The sequence below is a fragment of the Diceros bicornis genome, chromosome 3, assembly GCF_020826845.1.
Source record: "Diceros bicornis minor isolate mBicDic1 chromosome 3, mDicBic1.mat.cur, whole genome shotgun sequence".
Classification (NCBI taxonomy): domain Eukaryota; kingdom Metazoa; phylum Chordata; class Mammalia; order Perissodactyla; family Rhinocerotidae; genus Diceros; species Diceros bicornis.
Window position 1 is genome coordinate 39,111,845 of NC_080742.1, and position 25,056 is coordinate 39,136,900.

The 25,056-nt window shown below is 36.9% G+C and overlaps 1 protein-coding gene across 1 annotated transcript in view; it reads right to left on the reverse strand.

The window, feature by feature from the left end:
* Positions 1–23,441, reverse strand: part of VWDE (von Willebrand factor D and EGF domains) — a 64,716-nt gene extending 41,275 nt beyond the window's left edge. The window contains 5 exon segments of the mRNA XM_058570589.1: positions 215–304; positions 1,358–1,502; positions 1,504–1,603; positions 4,677–4,742; positions 23,390–23,441. Coding sequence (XP_058426572.1) covers positions 215–304; positions 1,358–1,502; positions 1,504–1,603; positions 4,677–4,742; positions 23,390–23,441 — 453 coding nt within the window.
* Between the last annotated feature and the right edge of the window lie 1,615 nt (positions 23,442–25,056).

Genomic DNA, 25,056 nt, shown 5'->3' on the forward strand with positions numbered 1-25,056 from the left:
AAATACAAGTATATTCCAACTTTAGTTCATTAATATGGGCCCTCAAACTTTGTTGTGCAGTAGAATTGTTTGGATTATTTTTTCAAAAATACAGACTCTTGGGTCTCAAGATTCGGTCTGTGATGAAGTCCTGGAACCAGCATCCACAGATAACTGTATGAAAAACACAGTTCCAGAGGAATAATCTGTATGATCCATCCTCAGTGCTACATACCTTAATGCCTGCAAAAAATTCTCGACTTTCGATGGCTAAACTTTGTACATGTGGTTTCTCCGGGAAAAAGATGGAAGCACTACAGAATACCTATGAATAAAAGTTAACAATTAATTATTTAGCAATAAAATTATGGAGAAATATATGTAAATTATTTTATTTAAGTACTTAATTTTAATTTTCGGTAGATAGTGCATAAGAGATAATAAAACAACAATTCAAAAATTTGTTTGAGGGCCGGCCCCGTGGCTTGGCGGTTAAGTGCGTGCGCTCCGCTACTGGCGGCCCAGGTTCAGATCCCGGGTGCGCAGCGACACGCCGCTTCTCCAGCCATGCTGAGGCCGCGTCCCACGTACAGCAACTGGAAGGATGTGCAGCTATGACATACAACTGTCTACTGGGGCTTTGGGGGGAAAATAAATAAAATAAAATCTTTATAAAAAAAATTCTGTTTGAAAATTGAGAAAAATTCCATCATTATAACATATTTATTATTCAAATACCAACATAAAATGTTGTAGACATCGTATTTAAGATGTATTTAAAAGTGGATAAGTGACATCATCATTGAAAAAATTTAAACAGTTTTTCTAAAATAAAAGTCTATCACCTTTTTTTTGAGGAAGATTGGCCCTGAGCTAACATCTGTTGCGAATCTTCCTCTTTTTCTCCCCAAAGCCCCAGTACATAGTTGTATATACTAATTATAGGTCCTTCTAGTTCTTCTACGTGGGACACTGCCTCAGTATGGCTTGATGAGCAGTGAGTATGTCCGTGCCCAGGATATGAACCAGCGAACCCCGGGCCGCTGAAGCAGAGCATGCAAACTTAACCCCTACAACACAGGGCCAGCCCCAAAGTATATCATTTTAAAAGCAGAAAGAGACATAAACTTATAAAGATTCATTGATGATAATCAACAAATCGCTAAAAGCAGACACTCGTATATAGTCACTAAGATTACTGTCTCATGCAATTATCACTGGAGTTGCCACAATTGCCAAGGAAAAAAGAAAAAGAAAAACATTAGTGCTTTATATTCTGGGCACAAAAACCTTTTTTGAGGATATGTTAAAAAAAATTCATTTTTGAAAATTAATACATTCATGAAAGAAAAGAAGACCCAGCTGTTTTTGAACATACCCTATCTCCGAGTCTGAGATTTATGCCATCCAGTTCTAAAAGAGAGAATGCCTGAACTGTGGTTTCTTGCCTCAGCTCCTCTTTGATTTCCTGAGAAGAAAGCCTAGACCAGGCTATGAGAAATCCCACAGAGTTGTTTGTGGGAAACATCAAAAGCACACCTACAGAAAAGCCTGGACTCAATCAGCTCCACCACAACCTCTGGCCCTCCTGGAGGGAGTGGGGGCAATGAGGCAGACAGCTGACCTGAGGGAAGAAGATGCATAATATGTAACTGGGCATCTTCAAGAATGGAGGTTGGCTGTGGGAAAAGCCCATGACTATTGTACTTCATAGATTAAATTTAGGAAAAATAAAATACACCTGGAAAAATAATTATTCTCTTGCAATCAGCAAAGTAGCACGTTCTTATTTTGACCCATAATCACAGAAATATTGATAGCAGAGAAATTTACCAGCTCATCAAGCTTATATTAATGCACATTGAATATGTCTACCCTTGAGAAGTCTAGCTCTTGGACGTAATTTACCTTCTTTTAAGCAATTACCTTTTCTAAAAGATGGAACAAATAAAATTAAGGTTTTCTACATTATAACTTCTTGTTATAATGAAAAATAGTCACTATAATGTAAAATCAAATGACTTACTATTTTACTCTTATACTTTACTCTTATAACTCAACCCATCATTACTCTGGGTTGAAAGCTGTTCATTATGGGAGTGATTATACTGTCTTAGTGAAATATATCAAGTGTTAAACTATAGTCTTATTCTTTTCATTTTTCTGAAGTTAAAAATGTTTGGAGTTTCCTCTAGGAACTCAGAAAGATTTTACAGTTTTTACCTCTGGGCCTTTGCAAGATTAAATCTGGGGATCTACAATGTTTTTAAATGAGTTTTGGATTTGTTTTTGTCTTTTAGAAAAGAGAAAAATATCTGAGTGGTAAATTTTAAAGGTAAGGTTTAAAAAAAAGTCCTAAAATGTACAAATATTTTTTCTATAATACACATGGTAATTTTATGATAATCATAAAGTTAATTTTTCAGTCCTGTCATGTAGATTTTGGAAAATTCTAGGAGCCCTTAACCTAAACATGAAGGGGAGAAAAACCTTATGTACTTTCAGATATTTCAAAATGTTATTTTGAAAATATCAGATTGCAAAATCCCAATAATAAATTGTTTTCAAATTAATCTGTGTTAATCAAATTAATCTAAATATTTTGCCAAATCATTATATTCATATTTGAAGGAAATAATAGACTACTTTTGAGTATGTATTGACTTTTTAAAAGTTATATATCTGAGTAAAAATTTCCTCTTACATAAACCAGGAAAAAGAAGTTGACTTTTCCAAACAAGGAAGAACTTCCTATGGAAATGATGATAGTCATGTGCTGCGTAAGGACATTTCAGTCAACGACGGATCACAAATACCATGGTGGTCCCATAAGATTAGTACCATACAGCCTTGGTGTGTAGTAGGCTATGACGTACACTCTATGATGTTCACACAACGACGAAATTGCCTAAGGATGCATCTCTCAGAACGTATCCCTGTCATTAAGCGATGCATAACTGTATTAGGAATAAGAGATGACAAATGACTGAAAGGAAAATAATTCTTGAAAATTAAAATTTTTGAATCAATATTTTAAATGGTGTCAGTATCTGGGTGAGCTGATCATTGCTCAACAACATAGATCAAAGAAAATTTGTTAAAATATACCTAAAGAAAAAAGTTTCAAAAATGATAGATAAATTATTTCTTCTTGAAAAGTACAATTATTATCCCTTTGTCAGTCCTAATATTAGCATATGCTATGTTAATATAGTCTCTATTTTTTCCTGAAGCTTTATCTGTCGACTTTAGACTCAATGTTTTCATTCAAGTGTTACTTCCCCAAATTGTGTATGATTTTGTATAGCAATTTTTCCAATTAATTGCATAAATATTCTGAATACTATAACAAGTAGCTTAAATTTTTTGCTTATTCAAGGGCAAAAGTTGGCTTTACTATAATATTTGAATACGATACAGAAAATCCAAACCTAGTATGAGGAATAACCGAACAATTATACTTTATGGTTCATGTTACTATTATTAGAGATATTGTTTTATTCTCTTAAGAACTTAAATCACAGGGTCTAATTAGACTTTCAGATAAAATAATATCTTGTTTAAAGAACACTAGAAAAATGGGCTGGAAAATCTATTTACAACTGGAATAGGGCATAGGAAAGCAACTCAGAGTGATTTATTTGAGGGTTATTATAATAGTACTTTTTAAAGACAAAGCATATTAATTTTCAGAATTGGTGTCTAAATACTATATGATCTATCCTGATTTGTTTTATGTCATTATGGTTTATTTCACCATTAAAAACGCCTTTGTTAATTATTTTAATTACATGTCAACAATCATTCATTTAGAATATCATCATATCATCATCAATATATTTGGCCATCAGGCCCCACAAAAAGGTTAATGTTTCAATAAATAATTTTAATTTCTGTCCATTGTTTAGGTAGACATTGTAAATTTTGTTAGACAATCTATTTAGAGTGATTTGTTTTAAGAGGTATTATAGTGGGGGGTTTATTAATATTTGACACAACTTTTAAAAATTTTACTAAGTTAGAAAATGAAAAATACAGATTCAAAGAAAGATAAAAATTGTGACCATCATTAACATTTTTGGTGCTTGTCTTTCAAGATTTACTTGGTACAAATGCAATCATTCCTGGAAAACAAAAAGAGATTGTGCTGCATAATCTGATTTCTTAGCTACAATATACTGTGAATATTTACTAATGTCAAAGAATGTATTTCTGCATTTTAATATTGTTTACAAATATTTTATTATATGTATACATTAAAAATTGAATCAATCAGCAGTTATTGGATATTTGCAATTTATTGTTTTCATATTATTAGAAAAATGCTGTTATAAATATTGTGCTTGCACGCTTAAAAATATTTCTCCAGCTAGGTTTTTGGAAGTGGAATTGCTAGGAACAAATACATGCGAATTTTTAGGATTGTTGAGATATATTGCCAAATTTTCTCACAAAAAGTTTCTACCAGTATATATACGTATGTAGGATATGAACATGCTCAACTTTCTGTACCATTGCCACTCCAAGACTATTTCTTAAAGGCACGATAAAGTGATTTTTATTTTTGATATCCCCTAGACTGGAACATTGCCAAATATTAACGTAATTTAACATCTAAGGTAAGTCACAGAATACAAAAGCCTGTTGTAATTATTAGTTTATAAATACATTATTAAAAAATAAAATGTGATACTTACGAACACAGTCACCTCCAATTTCAATTTCGTCAGGACCACGTGGGTGTAATTTTGCATCAGAAATAGCTGCAAAAGGTTAAGGTTTGTATATTTATTCAACCGAGCATAAAGATATATATATATGTATATAGTCTCTGAGATGACAATTCTTTGGAGAAGCATGTTTTAATACAGACTAAGACTTACTTTTTCTCATTTTATTCACAATAAATTTTTTCCCTTTTAAGGAGAGGTCAAATGCAGATAATTTGAGACCCTATTTTGAAACAATTATAGCTTTCATATCTTATTTTATAAATTGTAGTCTGCATTATTAAGTAATGAAACACTATAATCTCCAGAAATTTATATAACAGTTAGTTTGGTACCCCTTCCTTGGGAATTGCCTCCTCCATATCATGTACAGGATTACAGAAATGAGTCGAGCACTGTCATGCTAATACTTAAAACCCAATGCCAAACTCGGTTCATTGGAGCAAGGGTAACTACCTAAACAAAGATAGGCTCATCAGATTGCTTCCTGGAAGAATTTAGAATTTAAACTGAGAGATGAGGAGTTGACAGCTGAGTCAAGTTAATGATGGAGGTTTACAGGGATGACTACAAACTCCTGTGGCCAAGATCATGGGAGCTGCTTTATTGCCCACATCCTCTGAGGCCTTCCCTATTTAACTCTTCCTCAGATTCAATGACATATTCTAAAATCCTTAGAGTTGATCTTTTTTTTTTTTTTTTTTTTTACATTATTTCTACTTGTTTTCTGTTATTGCCACCCAAACTAACAATCCATTGTGAGTTATTTTTTCTTTTGAATTTTGATCACTGTTCACTTTTTTGTTTTTGTACATAGATATCCAAATTGCTGAAAACACTACACTGCTTCTATGGAGTTGACTATGTTCCTGTGTTGAAATCAGTTAACTACATGTGTGTTGGTTTATTTCCGGACTCTCTATTCTTTTCCATTGATCTATCTGCCTATCTTGATGCTAATATAACACTCTGTAGATTACGGTCACTTTAGAATAAGTCTGAAAGGCAGGTAGTGTAATTTGTCCAACTTTTTTCCTTGTCAAAGTAGTTTTGGATATTGCAGGTACTTTGTATTTCCATACAAATTTTAGAATGAATTCGTCGATTTCCACAAAAAAGCATGCTGGGATATTGATTAGGACTGTTTTAGAACTGTAAATCATTTTGAGGAGAACTGACACCTTAAAATTGAATCTTTTGGGGCCAGCCAGGTGGCGGTTAAGTGCGCGCGCTCTGCTGCAGCAGCCCAGGGTTTGCAGGTTCGGTCCTGGGTGCACACCAATGCACTGCTTGGCAAGCCATGCTGTGGCGGCGTCCCATATAAAGTAGAGGAAGATGGGCACAGATGTTAGCCCAGGGCCAGTCTTCCTCAGCAAAAAAGAGGAGCATTGGCAGATGTTAGCTCAGGGCTGGTCCTCCTCACAAAAAAAAAATAATTGAATCTTTTGATCCATGAATATGGCTTACCTCTCCATTATTTTAGGTCTTCTATAATTTCTCTCAGCAGAATTTTATAGTTTCCACTTTATAGGTCTTGTGCATCTTTTTCCATATTTATTCCTAAGTATTTCATATATGTGGTACTATAATTTTTAGATGAAATTTCTGATTGTTCATTGCTGGTATAAAGACACACAAATGATTTTTATATGTTGATATTTTTTCTTTCAGTATGCTAAACTCAACAGCTCCAGTAGCTGTTTTGTAGATTCCATTGGATTTTCTAAATAGATGATCATGTTATTTGCATTTATATTCATGAGGAATACTGTTCTATAGTTTTCTTTTCTTGTAACGTCTCTGGCTAGTTTTAGTTTCAGAATAATACCGACCTCAGTGAAGTTTAGAGTCAGTTCTTCCTCTTCATTTTTCTGGAAGAGTTGTGTAAAATTGGTATTATTTTCTCCTTAAATGTCTGGAAGAAGACATTGGTCAACAGAAGGTAGTCCTGGGGTCCTGCTGGGCACCAGGGTTTAGGCCACATTTCCACCTATAGTTTTGGAGGATTGAGGCTTGGACAAGGCATGGCGATAAAGACAGGAGGTGCCCAAATGCAAGAGAAGTTCTTTTAAAACTAGTTTGTATTTTTTTTATTTGAAAGAGAAATTACCACTTAAAAGTTTAAAACCTGTTTCCAAAAGTATAAGTATTAACTTATCTTGGAAAAAGTTTTCTTTGCAGTGCACAAGACTTTTGTTTAGCCCCCTTTTACATGCAGAGAAGGCACCCAATTTTCTAGGACAAAATGAAAGATAAATTTTTGGTGGGGGTAGGCAAACGATTTTCATCTTAAAGCGTAATTCTGGAAGAACAATTAAATGTGAGCAGGATGAAAATCCAGAGATTTTTTAGTGTATGCCTTTTGTTGTAGTTTATAAAGCCCTAGTAAAATTGGAACAGAAAAATAAACATCAACTTTCTCAGTCTATTTGTGAAATCATCAGGAATAAAGTAACTGTTATAATCAGGATTAAGCCATAACAGGATTTTTGTAAAATCTACTGGGGCTTTGGGGGAAAAATAAATAAATAAATAAAATTATAAAAAATTGGTATAAGATTCACATTTTTTAAATTTTTTTATATTTTTGAAAAGGAGACAAAACAATGGATGCATGATACCTTAGTTATATAATATCAATGGCACTTGTAAAATGCAGTAAATATCACCAGGAGAGAAATAATACAGAATGTCTGAGGGAAGATGAAATTGATCCAAGAGCTAATAAGTACAATATAACTTGAATGAAAAGAAAGCCTATCAGGAGAAAATTTCAAATGGTGATTTCCTTGGAAAAGGAAAGAAGTCAGCTCTTGTCAAGTTCATTTGCAAAATGACAATGAACTTGTATGGGCGAAAACCCCAAGTTCAGGGGACAGAAAGAATAGTGATCAAGTGCACAAACGCTGGGTTCTAATTCTAAATCTGCTACCTATTTACTGGCTGTGTAACCTTGGATGGCACACTTAACCCCTCTTAACCTCATTTTTCTGTACATTGGGAATGATGGTAATAATACCTACCCCATAGAGTTTAAGAAACAAAATTGTGTGGGGCCGGCCCCGTGGCTTAGCCGTTAAGGGCGCGCGCTCTGCTGCTGGCAGCCGGGTTGGGATCCCGGGCGCGCACCGCCGCACCGCTTCTCGGGCCATGCTGAGGCCGCGTCCCACATACAGCAACTAGAAGGATGTGCAACTATGATATAAAACTATCTACTGGGGCTTTGGGGGAAAAATAAATAAATACAATAATAATAAAAATAAAATAATACTTAAAAAAAAAGAAACAAAAGTGTGTGTATGTGTGGGGGTGAGTGCAGAGGAGGGGTGTGGAGAGAAAGCACTTAGATATTGTCTGGCATGGAGTAGCTAACATGAATGTATATAATAGTACACTGTTAATAAAACAAAGGCGCAAAACCACATAATTATACTTTTTCTTATATCTTATTATACAAAGGTGCATCATTTCCCAGCCTTATTCTATTATAGTGCACCGTATAATTTGGAGTAACCTTACTGAAAAACACACATTTATACAACATATGAATTCCTTGGCCCATGTATCTTTTACTAAATGAAAGCCTGGCTCTCCCTGATACATCTTTTCTTGTGGGGGTTGATAGGAATAGCATCAGAGGAAGAGAATGGAGTCACCAAATCAATACTTGAGCTTCACAAATTAACGTCTTGGCTCTGGCTCTGAGTCGATGTTCATTGCTCCCAGACAGAGAACACTAAATGAAACAGACATTTTGCTCCCAACAACAGTAAATTTCTTTTTCTTAATGAGGAGTCAACTAGAGACTTGATATATTAAAGAAAATTCATTGAGAACATCCATTTACTGTGAATTTTATAATGCTTTTTGTGGCATGCCTCTAGAAAATAATGTGGATCAGCTGGGAGAGGGTAGCTGCATGCCTTGCATGAACGCTGGTTACAAGAATGAGTCTTTGGGCCGGCCCTGTGGCTTAGCGGTTAAGTGCATGTGCTCCGCTGCTGGCGGCCCGGGTTCGGATCCCTGGCACACAACGACGTACTGCTTCTCCGGCCACGCTGAAGTGGTGTCCCACATACAGCAACTAGAAGGATGTGCAGCTATGACATACAACTATCTACTGGAGCTTTGGTGGAAAAAAAGGGAGGAGGATTGGCAATAGATGTTAGCTCAGAGCGGGTCTTCCTCAGCAAAAAGAGGAGGATTAGCATGGGTGTTAGCTCAGGGCTGATCTTCCGCACAAAAAAACAAACAAACGAATGAGTCTTTCTACACTCATGTTCATAGCAGCATCATATACAATAGCTAAAATGTGGAAGAAATCCAAGTGTCAATTGATGAGTGAATGGTAAAGCAAAATGTGGTATATACATACAGTGGAAGATTACTCAGCTTTATAAAGGAAGGAAGTTCTGATACAAGCTACAAACATGGATGAACCTTGAAGACATTATGCTAAGTGAAAGAAGCCAGTCACAATAGGACAAACACAGTTTGATTCCACTTACATGAGGTACCTAGAGTAGTCAAGTTCATAGAAACAGGAAGTAGAACGGTGGTTGCCAGGAGCTGGAGAGAGGGGACAATGGGGAGTTATTGTTTAAGGGGTACAGAGTTTCAGTTTGGGAAGATGAAACAGTTGTGGAGATGGATGGTGGTGATGGTTGCACAACAATGTGGATAGGCTTATTGTTACTGAATTGTGCACTTAAAAATGGTTAAAATGGTAAATTTGTTATGTATATTTTGACACAATAGGGGAAAAAAAAAAAAAGATTGACTCCTTTACCCATCAGCCAGAAAGCAAGCTCTTTTAGAGAGATCTCAACATCATTGGCTCCAAGGAGATTTCTTGGAAATGTTCAGTGGAGTAGAAATAGTTTAACCCCTGATTGAGCCTCCTTTTGGACACAAATTCATAATCATAGAGGTTAACAAATTGATTATATATCAATCAGTCATACAAAACCACCGAGACTGCAACATGCTGACATATGCTTTACCAGCTAAGCAGTTCTCCTATATTGTAGATCAGAATATTTTATAGAAGACTGAGAAATTACTTTCCAAAGATTTTGTTTCTGTCATTTTTATGCAATAAAAGCAACTTTTGAAAATAGTTATTTTAGTAAAGAAATTAACTTGTTTCGACTTAATATTTTTCACAATGAGATTTAAAAGTGAGATTTGAATACTGAATTTCCTTTGAATGGAATTGGAGAAGGTATATATTTTTCCTTTCATCAACAGCCATCCATATACATAAGCAATGCTATTTGCATCTGAAGTATATATTATAAAATATCTTTATAATTGAAATGTCTGGCTAGTAAGCAACCTGATTATATTTGAATGTTATTTAGATTCTTCTAGAAGCCTTAAATAAAATGTTGTAGCAGGTGGTAAAGCTATGTGACATTTCTGCTTTTGTTTATATGATTTATACCATCCCTTTCAAATCATGAAGCATTTTGAGCTTCACAATTATAACTTATAATATATAAATTAGTTAAATTTTAAAACTATAGAAGGAAAGTTTGATAATATTGGAGCAGTAAGTTCATTATTCAGGAAATGGATAGTTAGATTTATAAAATAATCTAAAATAGATGTCAGTAAATCTAGGTTTTATCCAACTGTCCCAAACACCCACCCAAATCCAATTTGAAATAAACCAGAATTTTACAAGACGCAAACTCACTTTTTAAAATAGCTTTATTGTTGGGGCCAGCCAGGTGGCATAGTGGTTAAGTTCTTGCGCTCTGCCTTGGCTGCCCAGGGATCTCAAGTTTGGATCCTGGGTGTGGACCCACACACCACTCATCAAGCCATGCTGTGGTGGCATCCCACGTAAAAAATAGAGGAAGATTAGCAACAGATGTAGCTCAGGGACAATCTTCCTCACCAAAAAAAAAAAAAAATAGCTTTATTGAGATGTAATTTACATAACATAAAACTCACCTGTTTTTAGTGTATAGTTCAATGAATGTTAGTATATTTACAGAGCTGTACAAACATTACCACAATCTAATTTTAGAACATTTCCATGACTCTAAAGATAAACTTCATGCAAATTTATAGTTGATCTCCATTCCAACCTCCAATCTTAAGCAACAGCTAATCTCCTTTCTGTCTCTACATATTTGCCTTTTTTGGACATTCCATATAAATGGAATCATACGTGTTCTTTTATGACTGTCTTCTTTCACTTTTTGAGATTATGTTGTAGCTTTTTTTTTTTTTGCTGAGGAAGATTCACCCTGAGCTAACATCTGTTGCCAATCTTCCTCTTTTTTTTTATGTGACCTGTGCCACAGCATGGCCACTAAAAGACAAGCAGTGTGGTTCTGCACCCGGGAACTGAACACAGGCCACTGAAGTGGAGCGTGCCGAACTTGAACCACGAGGCCATCAGGGCTGGCTCTCCATGTTGTAGCTTTATCGGTACTTTATTCCTTTTGATTGGCAAATAATATTCCATTGTATGGATATACTGTATTTTGTTTACCTATTCATCAGTTGATGGACATTTTGGGTTGTTTCCTCTTTTTGGTCATTGTGAATAATGCTGCCATGGACATTTGAGTATAAGTCTTTGTGTGCACATGTTCATTATTTTGGATAGAGGTCTAGGAATGGAGTTGCTGGGTCATATGATAAGTCTATGTTTCATTTTTAAAGAAATTTCTATATTGTTTTCCAAACAAACTTGTTTTAAGAGGGAAAGTAAATTTGTATATCATATGTGTGTTCTCAGCCTGCATTTATTTTTCTCCAAAATAAAAACCCCTCAGAAATTATTTCATCAAAAAATTTTCAATCTCTTGTTTTTTCCACAATTTAATTTTGAAACTTTATTGGCAAAATTATTATAATACTTTAAGCCATAATTTTAAAAAAACTGATTACCTCAAAAATGTCAGTGCATTCCATTTGACATTAAATGAAGTAAAGTAAAATCTCTTAAAAATTTTCTTTTTATAAAATTGGGATGACAAGTTTTGAAGTCAATCTCTAAAAGGTTTTCAAACTCTTATGAATATTGCAGCTGAAAATATTGCCAACATTTCTGAAATTTTCAGCAGCTTTTCTTCATGAATGATCTGTATATTAGCAACCCTTTCAGACTTCAAATACTGCTTAGAATGTTAAAAAAAAAAAAAAGGCTTTAGTGTACTTAATTAAATTCCTGGATTTTCTGATATTTCGGGTATCAGGAATTAAATTTTGTGCATATATGTGAATTATCATGATATGGGAAAAAAAACCAAACATTGGATTAGACCAACTTTGCTTCAAATCTGGGATGTGATATTTTAAAAGCTGTATGACATTGGGCAAGTTATTTAACAGATCATAAAATTTATCTTATTTTATTTTTTTAAAAGATTTATTTATTTATTTTCCCCCCAAAGCCCCAGTAGATAGTTGTATGTCATAGCTGTACATCCTTCTAGTTGCTGTATGTGGGACGCGGCCTCAGCATGGCCGGAGAAGCGGTGTGTCGGTGCACGCCCGAGATCTGAACCTGGGCCGCCAACATCAGGGAGCGCGCACTTAACCGCTAAGCCATGGGGCCGGCCCTAAAATTTATTTCTTGATTTGTAAAGTGTGGCTCATTACCCAATGACTACCTACACAGAAAGGTGTCCAAGAATCTCTGACAGCCACATTTCCGCCTGTGACTTCCTAATGTTCTGAATCTGTTGACTCTTGGTTGCAGCTGATTGGACCAGGGATCCCTGCTTGATGCACAGGAAGGGCCTGGCATCACAATTCTGCCCAGGGGAAGATGCCAAGGCAGATGCTGACGCTCTGAACATATCTTGTCCTTACCTTTAGAAAATTTGAATTCTCAACGTGGAAAGTCAGCTGCCAGAACTCTATTGCTGCAAGAACTATCACTTTATACTGAGGAGGCTGAACAAGGTAAAGCAGTTCAGTGCGGTGATTAAGACTATGAGTTCTGGAACGCCTTCTTTGGAAAACTGACTTTGCCAATTCCCATCGAGGTAACTCTGGGTAAGATACTTAAGTTTGCCTTTGTTTCTTTATCTGTAAAATGAAGTTAATAATAGTATTTGCCTAATAAAGTTACCTTATGGATTAAACCAAACAATATATGTGAAGTCTTAGCATACATGGTGTGTAGAACAAGTTCAACAAATGGCTGAGGCTTTTGTTATTGTTAGTATTATTATTTCTCCTGTAGCCAATCAATGCAACCTCGTTACCTTAGCATATCTAGTCACTGCAGCCTGAAGAAGATAAAATTACAAGAAATTATCAGGAACTGTAGAGATTGCCCATGGCCTTCACAAATCCTCACTCTCTCTCCTATTTTTCTCCTATACAACCTTTATAATTTAGCTAATGCAACACCTCTAACAAGCTTTCCTGAACTTGAAGGCTGGGTAAGAGTCCCCCTCCCACCATATGCCCCCGTGACTACCTTGTTACACTGATGTCGGGCTTTAAATGTGACATTAAGCATGCTACTTAAACTCTCTGGAAAATGGAAATAATATATTAGTGCTTATCATTGTGATGGTATAAAAGCTAAATATATTAAATATAATATAAATAGAATATTAAACAATATATTAAAAATTAAATATGTATAAATATATATACTTATTTATATGTAATATTTAGCATAGTGTCTGTCAAATACTAAATAATTGACAGAGCTACTTTCTGTATATTTCTGTATTATTTACAAACACAGTTATTGAAATATCCTATTCAGTTGTTTGTGATGGAGTAAATGTACCAATTAGAATATGAATTCTAAGTGGAGAGGGACACTGTCTCAGCCATCACTTAATTCTAGCAAATCTATATACTAACTTAGTCCCAATGGAGCCAGGACCATTCTGCTCTACAGTCGCTGCTCAACCTTTGCTCTAGGTTTGGCAAATTTTTTCTGTAAAATGACAGATAGTAAATATTTTCAGACAATATGGTCTCTGTTGAGACTACTTTACTGTCATGGTCGAGTGACAACAGTCATAGACAATATGTAAATGATTGAGTGTGGCTGTGTTACAGTAAAACTTTATCCCCCAAAGCAGCCTGCAGTGGGATTTGACCTGACCTATGGGCCATAGTTTGTGGATCCCTCACAGACAATTAAAAGATTATATGTATTATTATCTACTTGTCTTGCACACAGTGAATGTCTTCATTCCTTAATTTTTAAATGTATGATCTTATTTTTTGTTTTTTGAAACATTTTAAACCTACTTTAGAATTTCTGTATTTTCCTACCTGCAAAATAATAAAAATAAAAAAGATATTCTATTTATATGTGAATAAAAATTACCTATTTTAGAGCTGGAGAAGTCACCTAGTTTTTAAGCAATGGCTTTCAAGCTTATTTTAAGACAATTTATTCAAAAAATAATATGTCTCAAGGGCTTTGATTGAAGATGGATTGGAAGTGCTGGAGCCCTGCCCACCAGCTCTGCAGAGGATGGTTTGGGAAACATAGCTCGAGGGCAGGGTGCAGACTCAGATGTTCACAGAGGCAAGGAAAGAGATGTAAATATGTGGCAATGGCTTGGTGCAAGACAACTGGAGAGGCGAGGACTAGGACGTGAAGAATGCATTGACCATATAGAGGGAGCAGCTGCTACCACCAACCAATTGTTGTGCTAACAGAATTTGGGCCTATTTTGCCAGATGGTCTCTTTTTTCAGTAAAAGCCAAACATTTTTTCTTCTTTCATTCATTTTTAATTATTATTATTTTTTTATATTTATGAAATACCACAATTTTAAAAGTTGGTAACTAGTTCAAAACAAACGAAAAAGAAACAATGCTTGTCAAACCAAATACACAGCTCTAGGGGATAGCTGCCAATCAGCAACCTCTGCTCTGTATCAAGGTCCTCATTTTATGGGTAAGAGAATGGAGGATCAGAAATTGTGACTTGGGTAAGGCTGGCATATGTTCTTTGACTTCAGTGTCCAAATGCATTTTTTACTAACATATTGTCTTTGATTTGAGAAGAGATCTGGGCTGATCACGTAGCAGTTAAGAGTGCAGACTTTGTGGCTGAGCAAACCTGTTCTAGAAATCCCAGCTTTGGACCCTATTATGTCTCAGCTACCTTGTTTGTAACATAGGGGGATAAATGCTTACCTCATAGGGTTGGAGTGAGGGTTAAATGGGATAGTGAATGGAAAGCACTTAGCCCCATTCCTAACATACAGTAATCACTTGATAAATGGAGCTATTATTAAATTTCAGATTGTAGTGAAAATTTTGATATGTGGTAGTGAGAAAATACAGGTCTAATCAGCTTCATTGGGTAAGTGTGATTATGCACATATATGTATTTTTTGTCTTTCTGCGACTATAGAATAAATATCTCCATATATTAATCCACAAATCAGAATTGTTTAGTTGCATTAATTTTCAATCAAGAAAAAATAACAATGTGAATCCCTATGGAAGTTTCCAAAGAAAGATGAGATGAGAATGTAGCTCTCCACATATATAACACTGACAATTTATGTGCAACCAGAGTCATATAGGGGAGCCTATCTGCCAGGTGACAGTGAAACACTATGTATCTCAGTTGCACCCTTAATGTTGTGACACTTACTGTGGATGAGAAAGGAACTACACCTCAAAATAAGCAAACAGATAAATATAATCTACTGCAAAAGGAGACTGAAAAAATTGTCATGTTGAGGAAACCTGTGGCTTCTTGTAAATTATGTCATATTGAAAAATGGTTTTAATGAGAGACTTCCAATAAAATGAAGCCTTTGAAAAGACCTCTTTATTCCCCTTTAACTACCAGAGAAAATCCCCAGTCTTGCTTCAGGGAACTGAATTTCCTGTCTGTTATTTCTTAGAGCCACAAGTTGTTTCCATTGAGAGGCACTTTCAACTGCAAGCAGTAATGAAAGAGATATATGCTGATAAAGCACTGTAATAAAAAGATTTTGTAGATGATAGAGGACATTAACTAAATGAAATGAAGAAAGGTTTCAAAAAAACAAATCACTATGTTCAGGTTTCATTTCTTAAAATCAAGTATATAGCTCACCATTACAAGCAGGATATAAAACAAGAAGATTCCTGGGAGTCCTTGGCAGGACAATCTTTTTTTATGGACCTCTTTAAACCTGATTATTTAAACAGTGATCGGCTTGTTTAATAAATCAGCATGACCTAGTCATAATGATAATCTCTGAAAACAATAGAATAGAGTAAGTATCAAATTAGCAGCACAGCTGTGTTTTGTAATCTCCTAATCGCACTAAAAATTCCTAAGAAATTGAAATAGCAATATTTATGTATTTTTCATTTAAATGAATATTTATGTGGGGCTTGATTTGTTGAGTACTGCAGCTGAAACAGATATAAATAATATATAGGCCACTTAAAATTAGTGAGAAAGCTGTGTCAGTCAAGTTGCAGTGCAGGAAACAAACGACATTGTGATGTTGCAAGTAGAAAGGGATTTAATGGAGGAATTGGATGCTCATGAAATCATTGCAAGGGTTGAGATAAAGACTCTAGTCTGGGTCCCAGGAATCTCACAGCACAAAGATCTGACCTGATAGGGCACCTTCTACCTCTGCCGTTGTCAGAAATGTGGGTCATCAAGAGGCTGCCTTTGGAAATACTGACTTCAAGGACCCATTACCTTAGATACAAAGCAGGGCTCAGTAGGTGCACATGAGGAAGCCATCAATGCCTCTGCAGCCACCGACACTGCTCTAAACAGCCACAATGTTGGGAAAGGAGAAATGGGACAGTCTGGCCACTACCCTGACTACGATGCCCCTAGAAACTTGTGAAACTGCAGATGAGGAACCAGAATGAAGCACTGCTACAGAAAATCTCTTTCTTCACATTCTTGTCTGCCTGAAGACATAAAAGATGCAGCAAGCTGGACCCTGCTTCACACATGCCTTCCAAATCCCATGGGGCTAACGGTGGGAACTAAATCTGCGTCTAGAAAGCTACCTAGAGTGGGGCTTGGAAGTAAATTTGTTTTTTTTCAGCTGCTGTGGTAAAGGAAAGCAGATGAGAGAGTGGTGGGAATGGAAGATGAATGCCACTTGACAGTATCCAACACAAAGGTAAGAAGCCAGCTAATTCCACGAGCAAAGTATTATCCCACAACCCTTCCATCACTCCCACACTCATCTCAATTGATTTTTTATTCCTCCTTCTCATCAGTCCTCCTAGTTCCCAGCAATTGTGTGTGTGTGTTCTCTGGAATTTCATATCATAATTGAGCCCACATAATTTCAAAATCTTGACCAAATCCTCCATCCACCTTTTTATCTCCTAAGGAAAGCACTCCCTGTTTCAGTTCTAAGTTTGGTCGTTAGTCCACACGAATAATCACTGTTGGCATTCTCTTGAATCCTCAATGTCTCTTTGATCCCATTGCTCCTTGAAAAGACGATGATTCTCCAACTTTGATGATCTAGATATACTTCTTGGTCCCTACTTATCACTGACCTTCTGTCTACTTAGATTTTTTAAGGACTTGAGCATCTGGGTGCTAAAGTTATCTCTGTCCTCGTTCTGAAATAACCCTGGGTATTTTTATAGATTTTGAATAACATTTCTCACATTGCTAAACTCATCATCTTTTCATCCCTTATCTTCAGTAACTATCACCACTGCTTTGTCTATTCTGACACACTACAATGTCAAATTTCTTGTTGATGGGTTGACCTTTTTATCAATACATAATATCCTTGTTTGTCTCATAACGTTTTTTGTTTTAAAGTGCGTTTTGTCTGATACTAGCATACCTACTCTAGATCTCTTTTGGTTATGTTTGCATGGATCGTCTTTTTCCATCCTCTCATTTTCAACCTATTTGGATCTAAAATGTGCCTTTTGTAGAGAGCATACATTTATGTCTGTTTTTTTTGTGTGTGTGTGTGAGGAAGATCAGCCCTGAGCTAACATCCGTGCTAATCCTCCTCTTTTTGCTGAGGAAGACCGGCTCTGAGCTAACATCTATTGCCAATCCTCCTCCTTTTTCTTTCCCCAAAGCCCCAGTAGATAGTTGTATGTCATAGTTGCACATCCTTCTAGTTGCTGTATGTGGGACGCGGCCTCAGCATGGCCGGAGATGCGGTGCATCAGTGCGCGCCTGGGATCCGAACCCGGGCCGCCAGTAGCAGAGCGCCCGCACTTAACTGCTAAGGCACTGGGCCGTCCCATATGTCAGTTTTTTTTAAATCTGTTCTGCCAATATCTGCTTTTGACTGGAGAATTTAATCCTTTTACATTCAAAGTAATCACAGATAAGGAAGGATTTACTTCTGAAATTTTGCTATTTGTTTTCTATATGTCATATAAAATTACCATTATAACTATTGTATTGTATTATATAATATACAATACATAATTTCCTCAATAAGTGTTCCTCCATTTTCATCTTTTTGTGTGTTTAATTGATTTTTTTTAATAATGTACCCTTTTTAAGAGAGTTCTGAGTTATGTGAAACATAGGCAACACCGACCTTGTCAGTCTTTCATATAGCCTCAAGACAAGTCAAAACAGATAAACAAAAGGCTTTAAAAATAAAATATTCTCTGCTGTCTACAGAACCAGAAGCTAAGCTCCCATACTAGGCATGCAGGCTGCTATCTTCACGAGTGCCACTGAGCCAGGTGGGTGATGGGACAAGGACAACAAAAAGTGCCACAAAGCTTTTCTGCCATCTTTACGTTGCCTTCTTGACTCAGCATTTGCTTAGTTGCTGTAAAACATGAACTATATGTTTTTAACAGAACTTTCTTTAAGGGTTCTGTGACACAGATATAAGAAGAAGCACAATTCAGTTTCCTTAGTGTTTCCTTAACTATCTCTTGCAAGTTTCCTTCCTCTTCTGACTAGTAAACAACGTGCTCTTAACTCCTCTCCTTGGCCAATTGTTCTCAAACTTTGTCTTCTTGTTATTCTTCTATGTTCTACCTACTCACTCTATTATTCTTACCCACTGCCTCATAAATGTGTATTTCCAGTCCTGACCTTTTTCCAGAGCTTCAAGTTCATATAATCAATAAGTACACTCAACATGACCAAGACTTAACTCACCTGTAACATACACATTTGGCCATGATCTGGGCTAACTCCTGAGCCTCTACTCCAATGACTGGTGAGGATGAGCATTTTTTCATATTTATTGACCACTTGGATTTCCTCATCTGCATTTTTTTTTCTTTATAGATTTTTCCTTCTTTATATTGGGCTCTTATCAGTTTTTGAGAACTCTTGGTATACTGTGAGTATTAACCTTCAATCTCCCACATGTGTGGCAATATTTTTTTCTTATTCCCTCATCTGTCTTTTGAAACACAAACTTTTAATTGCCAAAGCCTATGATGCAACTTGAGACTATGATAGAGGAAAAGATTTTGCCTTGAAGCCCTCTTTCCTGGGATCCATCAATTATAACTTGTAGATAATTACTTTGGTCCAGAATATGTTAATTGGTAAACTACATTTCTGTTAAGATGAGGCAGAAAAGAGGTATAGGAGAGAAAATCAACAAACTGGGTAAAACATTTCTGTTTACAAAGACCACTCCAGCCTCCGGAGTGCTTTAACCAGTTTACTGGGATTCTAGGATGTTGTTCCCCACAATACCACACTGTATGAATTTGACAAATTTCCTTTTCTAAAAAATTATTTCATAAGTTCCTTCCATTTCCTTTCAGACTTGAATCAGTAAGTAGGCTCTGTAATAACACACTACCGATATCAACAGGCAAAAAAAGAAAAGAAACAAACAGAACCACGTGATTTAAAGCAGAAGAGGAGGTAACAATCACTTGCATGCAAAGCAAAACTGAAGAGCATGGGACTGCAAAGTGATTGTTGCAAAGATAGAAGCAGAGCAGAACTGCCGGGGGTCCAATCCAAGCATCAGATGTAGCCAGAAGAGGCACAGGGACACTCACTAGTCATTTGAGAAGTCAAATGTTCCCCCCTGTGAACTGGCAGCGTCCCTGCCACCCACTCGCCAGCCCTCTACCTCCTCCAGCTTCCCCTGGGGCCAGGAGCATCAGTGCCAGTGTCCAGGATCCTCCAGTCACCGCTGCTGCTGCGGGTGGGGGCCCAATATGTGGTAGAAGAAGGGTGCTGAGAGGATGGGGCTACCACAGCTCCTCAGCCCGGCTGTCTCCGGAATTTCTCTGTTCTTTGGCATTTGCTGGAGCTCTGGGGCGACGCCAGCCCTTTGCTTAGATGACGACAGGAGCCTTCACTCAGCCCCTTCCAGATTCATCCCTCCTAATCCCAGCAGGCCCGTCTAAAAAACGCGCTCTGCATCACCACCTCTCCACCCCCAGAAGACCGCTGCACTCCCAGACCTTCCTGGTAGTGACTACCACCTCGGACATCTGCTCTGTCCGCTTCCTCTTGTTACATTGTGGCTAGTGGTTCTAATAAGTGTTTAAGGAAGACCTGTTAATTCTAGAAATGGGTACAATGGGCCTCCATTAAGGGAAGCCCAGCATGGTTCTTTTGGAAGGGGTGAGGTCCGGTTACCTCTGCAGAAGTGTTCTTAGCCCTCTAATCTTGGGGGCTGATTTGCCGGCGAGGGTGAACGAGCTTCCCAGAACACTCTCCTGCCACCTTTGGTCTCAATGGGCAAAGACAGGAGGAGGAAGTAGAAGTTAATGTCACAACAGTAGGATCTCTCTTCTTCTGCCTCTATGACAGGTTATCTAAACCCAAGTGATCAATCACGGTCTATATGCTGACATTTGCCAAAGCTCTCTCAGTGCTAATCACTCCCCTGAATCAAGACCCACAAATCCAAATGCTCATTGAATAGCTGCCCCCGTGGACCCTAACAAATCAGCATGTTCAACCAGGACCTGTACACCATTCACACACATGCTTCAAGACTTCACTTCGTGATTTCTTATCTCAAGAATAATTCCTTTATTTTCCCTAAACCAGAAGCCTGGAAGACATCTTCGACTCTATTTCACCCTCATAGTCATTCAGTTTTAAAAACTCGCCTTTTTCTTTAATATCATTCAATTCCATTCATTTTTCACCTTCCCTACTGGCAATACACTAGCACAGATCACCAGCACCTCTCACTAGGTTGATGAGTACACTAACTCATCTTCTCCTCCTCATTCCTGCCCTCATACCTCTTTAAACTCTTTCTACGGGTCTCCGCTGTACTTTGGATAAGGTCCAAAGTCCATAAAATAACCTATAGGACTCTTCAGAGTTGGCTTCTCTCCAGCCTATTTGTCCTTCTTACTCTATCAGCATACAGCTCTGTAGTCACTCTAAACAGCTTGAAATTACCTGAACTGAATAATTTCTCTCATTTCTTCACATATGTTGGATCTCTGGCTTGAAGTCTCTCTGCTCCTCACCTTTTACCTGGCTGTCTCCTACCTACATCTAAGTCCTAGCTGGCATCACTTTGTCTACAGAGTTTTCTTGACCCATCAAGAAAGAATTTCATATTGCCCCATACTTAATATTCTCTCAGCTCTTATCTCCACCCATTGTGTTAGAAGTTCGATTTCCCAGATTGTGTACCTTACCAAACTCTGAGGTGTTTGATACTAAAGATTGTTTCTGAGTCAATATGTTATCCCCAGGGTTGGCTTGGTGCCTGGATCATCAGCAGCCCTCAAAATCCATTTGCCTAATTAAATTGAATTTGGTAAAACTATGAACTTTACTGATGTTGAAAATTAGGTCAGGGGCCTAAGTGGACAAAGGTGTTCAGCAGGTTTGTGAGAGAATTGGGAAGAAAGCCCAGGGCTGGCTTCTGTGACAACAGCTGCGAGACCTGGCTTCCGACACACGTGGGTGCCAAACTACTTACTAAAAAATTCAATTGCTATCTTCTTTATGTTAAATTTCCTTCCTTTCAATATTTAAAAAGAAAACCAAAAATCTAAGTTGATATATATGATATTTGTAAATTGATTCTAACTGCCTAACAGGCCAAGAGAATGTTCAGTAACTAAACACATTTTCAAGAATCTGTCTGCACTTGTTTTCAGGTTCCAGGGTAAACTATTCCAGACTACACTTTCTGAGCATGACACAAACTCAGTAATATTAGACCTAAAGTACAAAATATAAGAGCAAAGAGTAGTCTTATAAATAACCCATCTTAATTCTCTCATTTGAAAGATTACAAAATTGAGGTTCATGCACACCTTTTCTGTAACTATATGCTGTAATGCTCTATGATTTCTAAATGTACTGCCTGTTCTCATATTGTCATGCCTTTGCTCATGCTGTTTCTTCTGCTTGAGCTCCCTTCCACTCCACCATTGTTTCTGCCTCTTCATAATTCGGATGAAATAAACCCAGTGACGAAAGAGTTATACATTTAACGCAAAGACAAGCATACTAGCATGTCCTCTCCACAGTGTCACATTCATTGCTATCCAACCTCTTCTGTTGTTGTTGTTCCAGTGGACCTTGAGTCACAGAACTTGAATGATAATTACCAAGCTGTATTTTAGTTATTCCGTATTGTCCCCCGAACCAAAAAAGAAAAAGATCAATTTCCTGGAAGCAAGCAAGACTGGTAGGCTGTGTTTGGAAAGAAACATTGCTTGGGTAGGCAACATTATAGCTGTAAAGCAAATACAGCATTTTTATAAGGATTAATCTCAGTTGCATTATGCTAGTGAAAGAATTCAGACTCAAAAGGTTACTTACTGTATGATTCCACACATATGACATTCTTTCAACGTCAATACTATATGGTCAAAACAGGTAAGTCCTGTCCAAGGTCTGGGTGTGGGAAAGTGGTCGAATTCAAAGAGACCCAGAGGTACTTTTTTAGGGTGAGATAGATATTTGTTCTACATCTTGCCTATAGAGATGAGAACACACCACATACATTTTATAAAAACTCCCAAAAATATACACTAAAAGGGTGAATTTTCTCATATATAAATTATGTTACTTTTAAAGGTGAAAGAATATACCAGCAGCCATATTTGTGATTCATACTCATAAATAAAAACCTCATCTTATTAATCTTCCCAGCCAGGCAAGGGTATGAGGATACCACTAATATTCTTTCTCTTGCCCAGGATGCTGTAACACATTGCACTTACACAGTTACTTTATAATTTTTATTTACTTTTATGTATGCGTATTATATGTAACATTAAAAATTTCATAAAAGCCAAGAAAAAATTCAAACCAGGCAATAATAAAAATCCTAAATCTCAAGCTATGATGAATGCATCTCAAATTAAGTGGAATGAAAGGTGCAGCAAATAAAGGAAAAAATTCTGGGAGAAAATACATACCTTTTAGGTAGCACACAGATTTCAGTAAACTGGACAGCAGCAAGTGAAGTGTCAGCTTATTATGTGTCATTTAAAATTACAAAGTGAGTATTGTGGTGCCATTCCTGAATTTCTAATGAGTACACAGGATGACTGGGGATGGGGTTAAATTAGGAAACGTCATAGACATAAGAACTGTTTTTGGGAGTGTGTATATGCATGTATGTGTATGTATGTGTATATGTGGTATTTGAGGAAGGGCTTTTTTGTAAGACCAGAGGGCTCTTGTTTTTTATGGGTACTCACTTGCCTGAGTCATATCAACATATTGAGGTCTAATTGGTTAGAGTGCGGGTCTCTGCTTTTCTGCTTATCCAGGTGACAGACATTGCCTTGGTCATCATGGATCCTTAGGTCCTCGGTTTGCTGCTGCTTCACAGCCATATTTTGGGCATAGGTAATTTCTTCAAGACTAATCTTGATATGTCTGCCTTGAATTTGATATGACCGCCTTGTCTTAGTGAACTCAGGCTGCCATAACAAAATACCATAGACCGGGTGTCTTACATAACAGGCATTTACTTCTCACAGTTCTGGAAGCTGGTAAGTCCAAGATCAAGGTGCCAGCAGCTTTGGTTCCTGGTGAGAACTCTCTTCCCGGCTTACAGATGGCTGCCTTCTCCCTGTATCCTCGCATAGGAGAATGAGAGAGAGAGAGAGAGAGAGAGAGAGAGAGAGAGAGAGAGAGAAAGAGAGAGAGAGCGCTCTAGTCTCTTCCTCTTATAAGGACACTAATTCCATCATGGGCGCCCCAACCTCATGACCTCATCTAAATCTAACTACCTCCCAAAGGTCCCACCTCTAAATAACATTAAATTGGGGTTTAGGGCTTCAACCTGAATTTTGTGGGGACACACACATTCAGTCCATAACTCCTGCCTCACAGCCGCTCTCTCTTCAGTTACACACTGAAACACCCTGCTCCTTCCTCTGCTGCTTCTTCCTTCTTCAATTCTAGAGGAGCCCGGTTGTTTCTCTGTGTGCATGCGATTTTGTGTTTGGATGGGTGACAAAAGGAGGTGGTCACCCTACTCTTGTCATCTTTCTTCCAAAGAAAGATTTTATTAACTGTCTAAATTTTCTCCTGTAGGGTTTAAATTTACAAAATAAAATATTCAGAAAAAAATTCTATTTATCTTCCTGTTATAACCCTTTCCTCAGGTATTATACTCAGAGCATAATTAGAGGAAAGAAAGTAATGGGAAAATGTAGAATGAAGGAAACAAATATTCATGTCAAAATATTGTATATTTATAATTAACAAGTTTAAATGTCTAGCCTAATAAAAGATGGGCAGCAAATGTGAGAAGAAAACTAATGAATAGGAAGGAGGGTTTAAATAAAAAGTATGTTTTCTTATGGACATGAAAGAACATTTTAAAAAGTAAACTCCCCTAAATTAATCTATTAGATTTTTGCTAATCCAGCAAATCATCATAAAAGCTTTTGTGGGGTTGCGGGGAAAACTTGACAAAATTATATTAGACACATCTAGATGGTTAAATATACCAAAATTATGAGGGAAATTCTTAGAATAGAGAGTGACTAGCCCTATGAGTTTCTAAAATGTATTATGAAGCAACGATCATTTTTAAAACACAGTGGAAATAACCCTAAATACATATGGGGATTTAGGAAGTCAGAAATGAGACATTTCAAATAATTGGAAAACATAAGTTATCTCAAAAACTATGTTGAGATAGCAGGGTAGCTATTTGGAAAAAAGATGCTAAATTTCTAATTTATTTCTGATCTAAAACACAGTGGCATCAAACTTTTAACATAAAAAGATTTGAGACACAGAGAGGACTGTGTGAAGAAAGAGGCAGAGATCAAAGTTAATGCAGCTGCTAGCAACAGAAGCCATGAGAACCAGGAAGAGACAAGGAAGGATTCTCCCCTAGAGCCTTCCCTGCCAACGACACCTTGATTTCAGACTTCCGGGAGCCAGAACCAGGTGATTCCAGCAGAAGATAGCTGGTCCTTTTTCTATATGCTG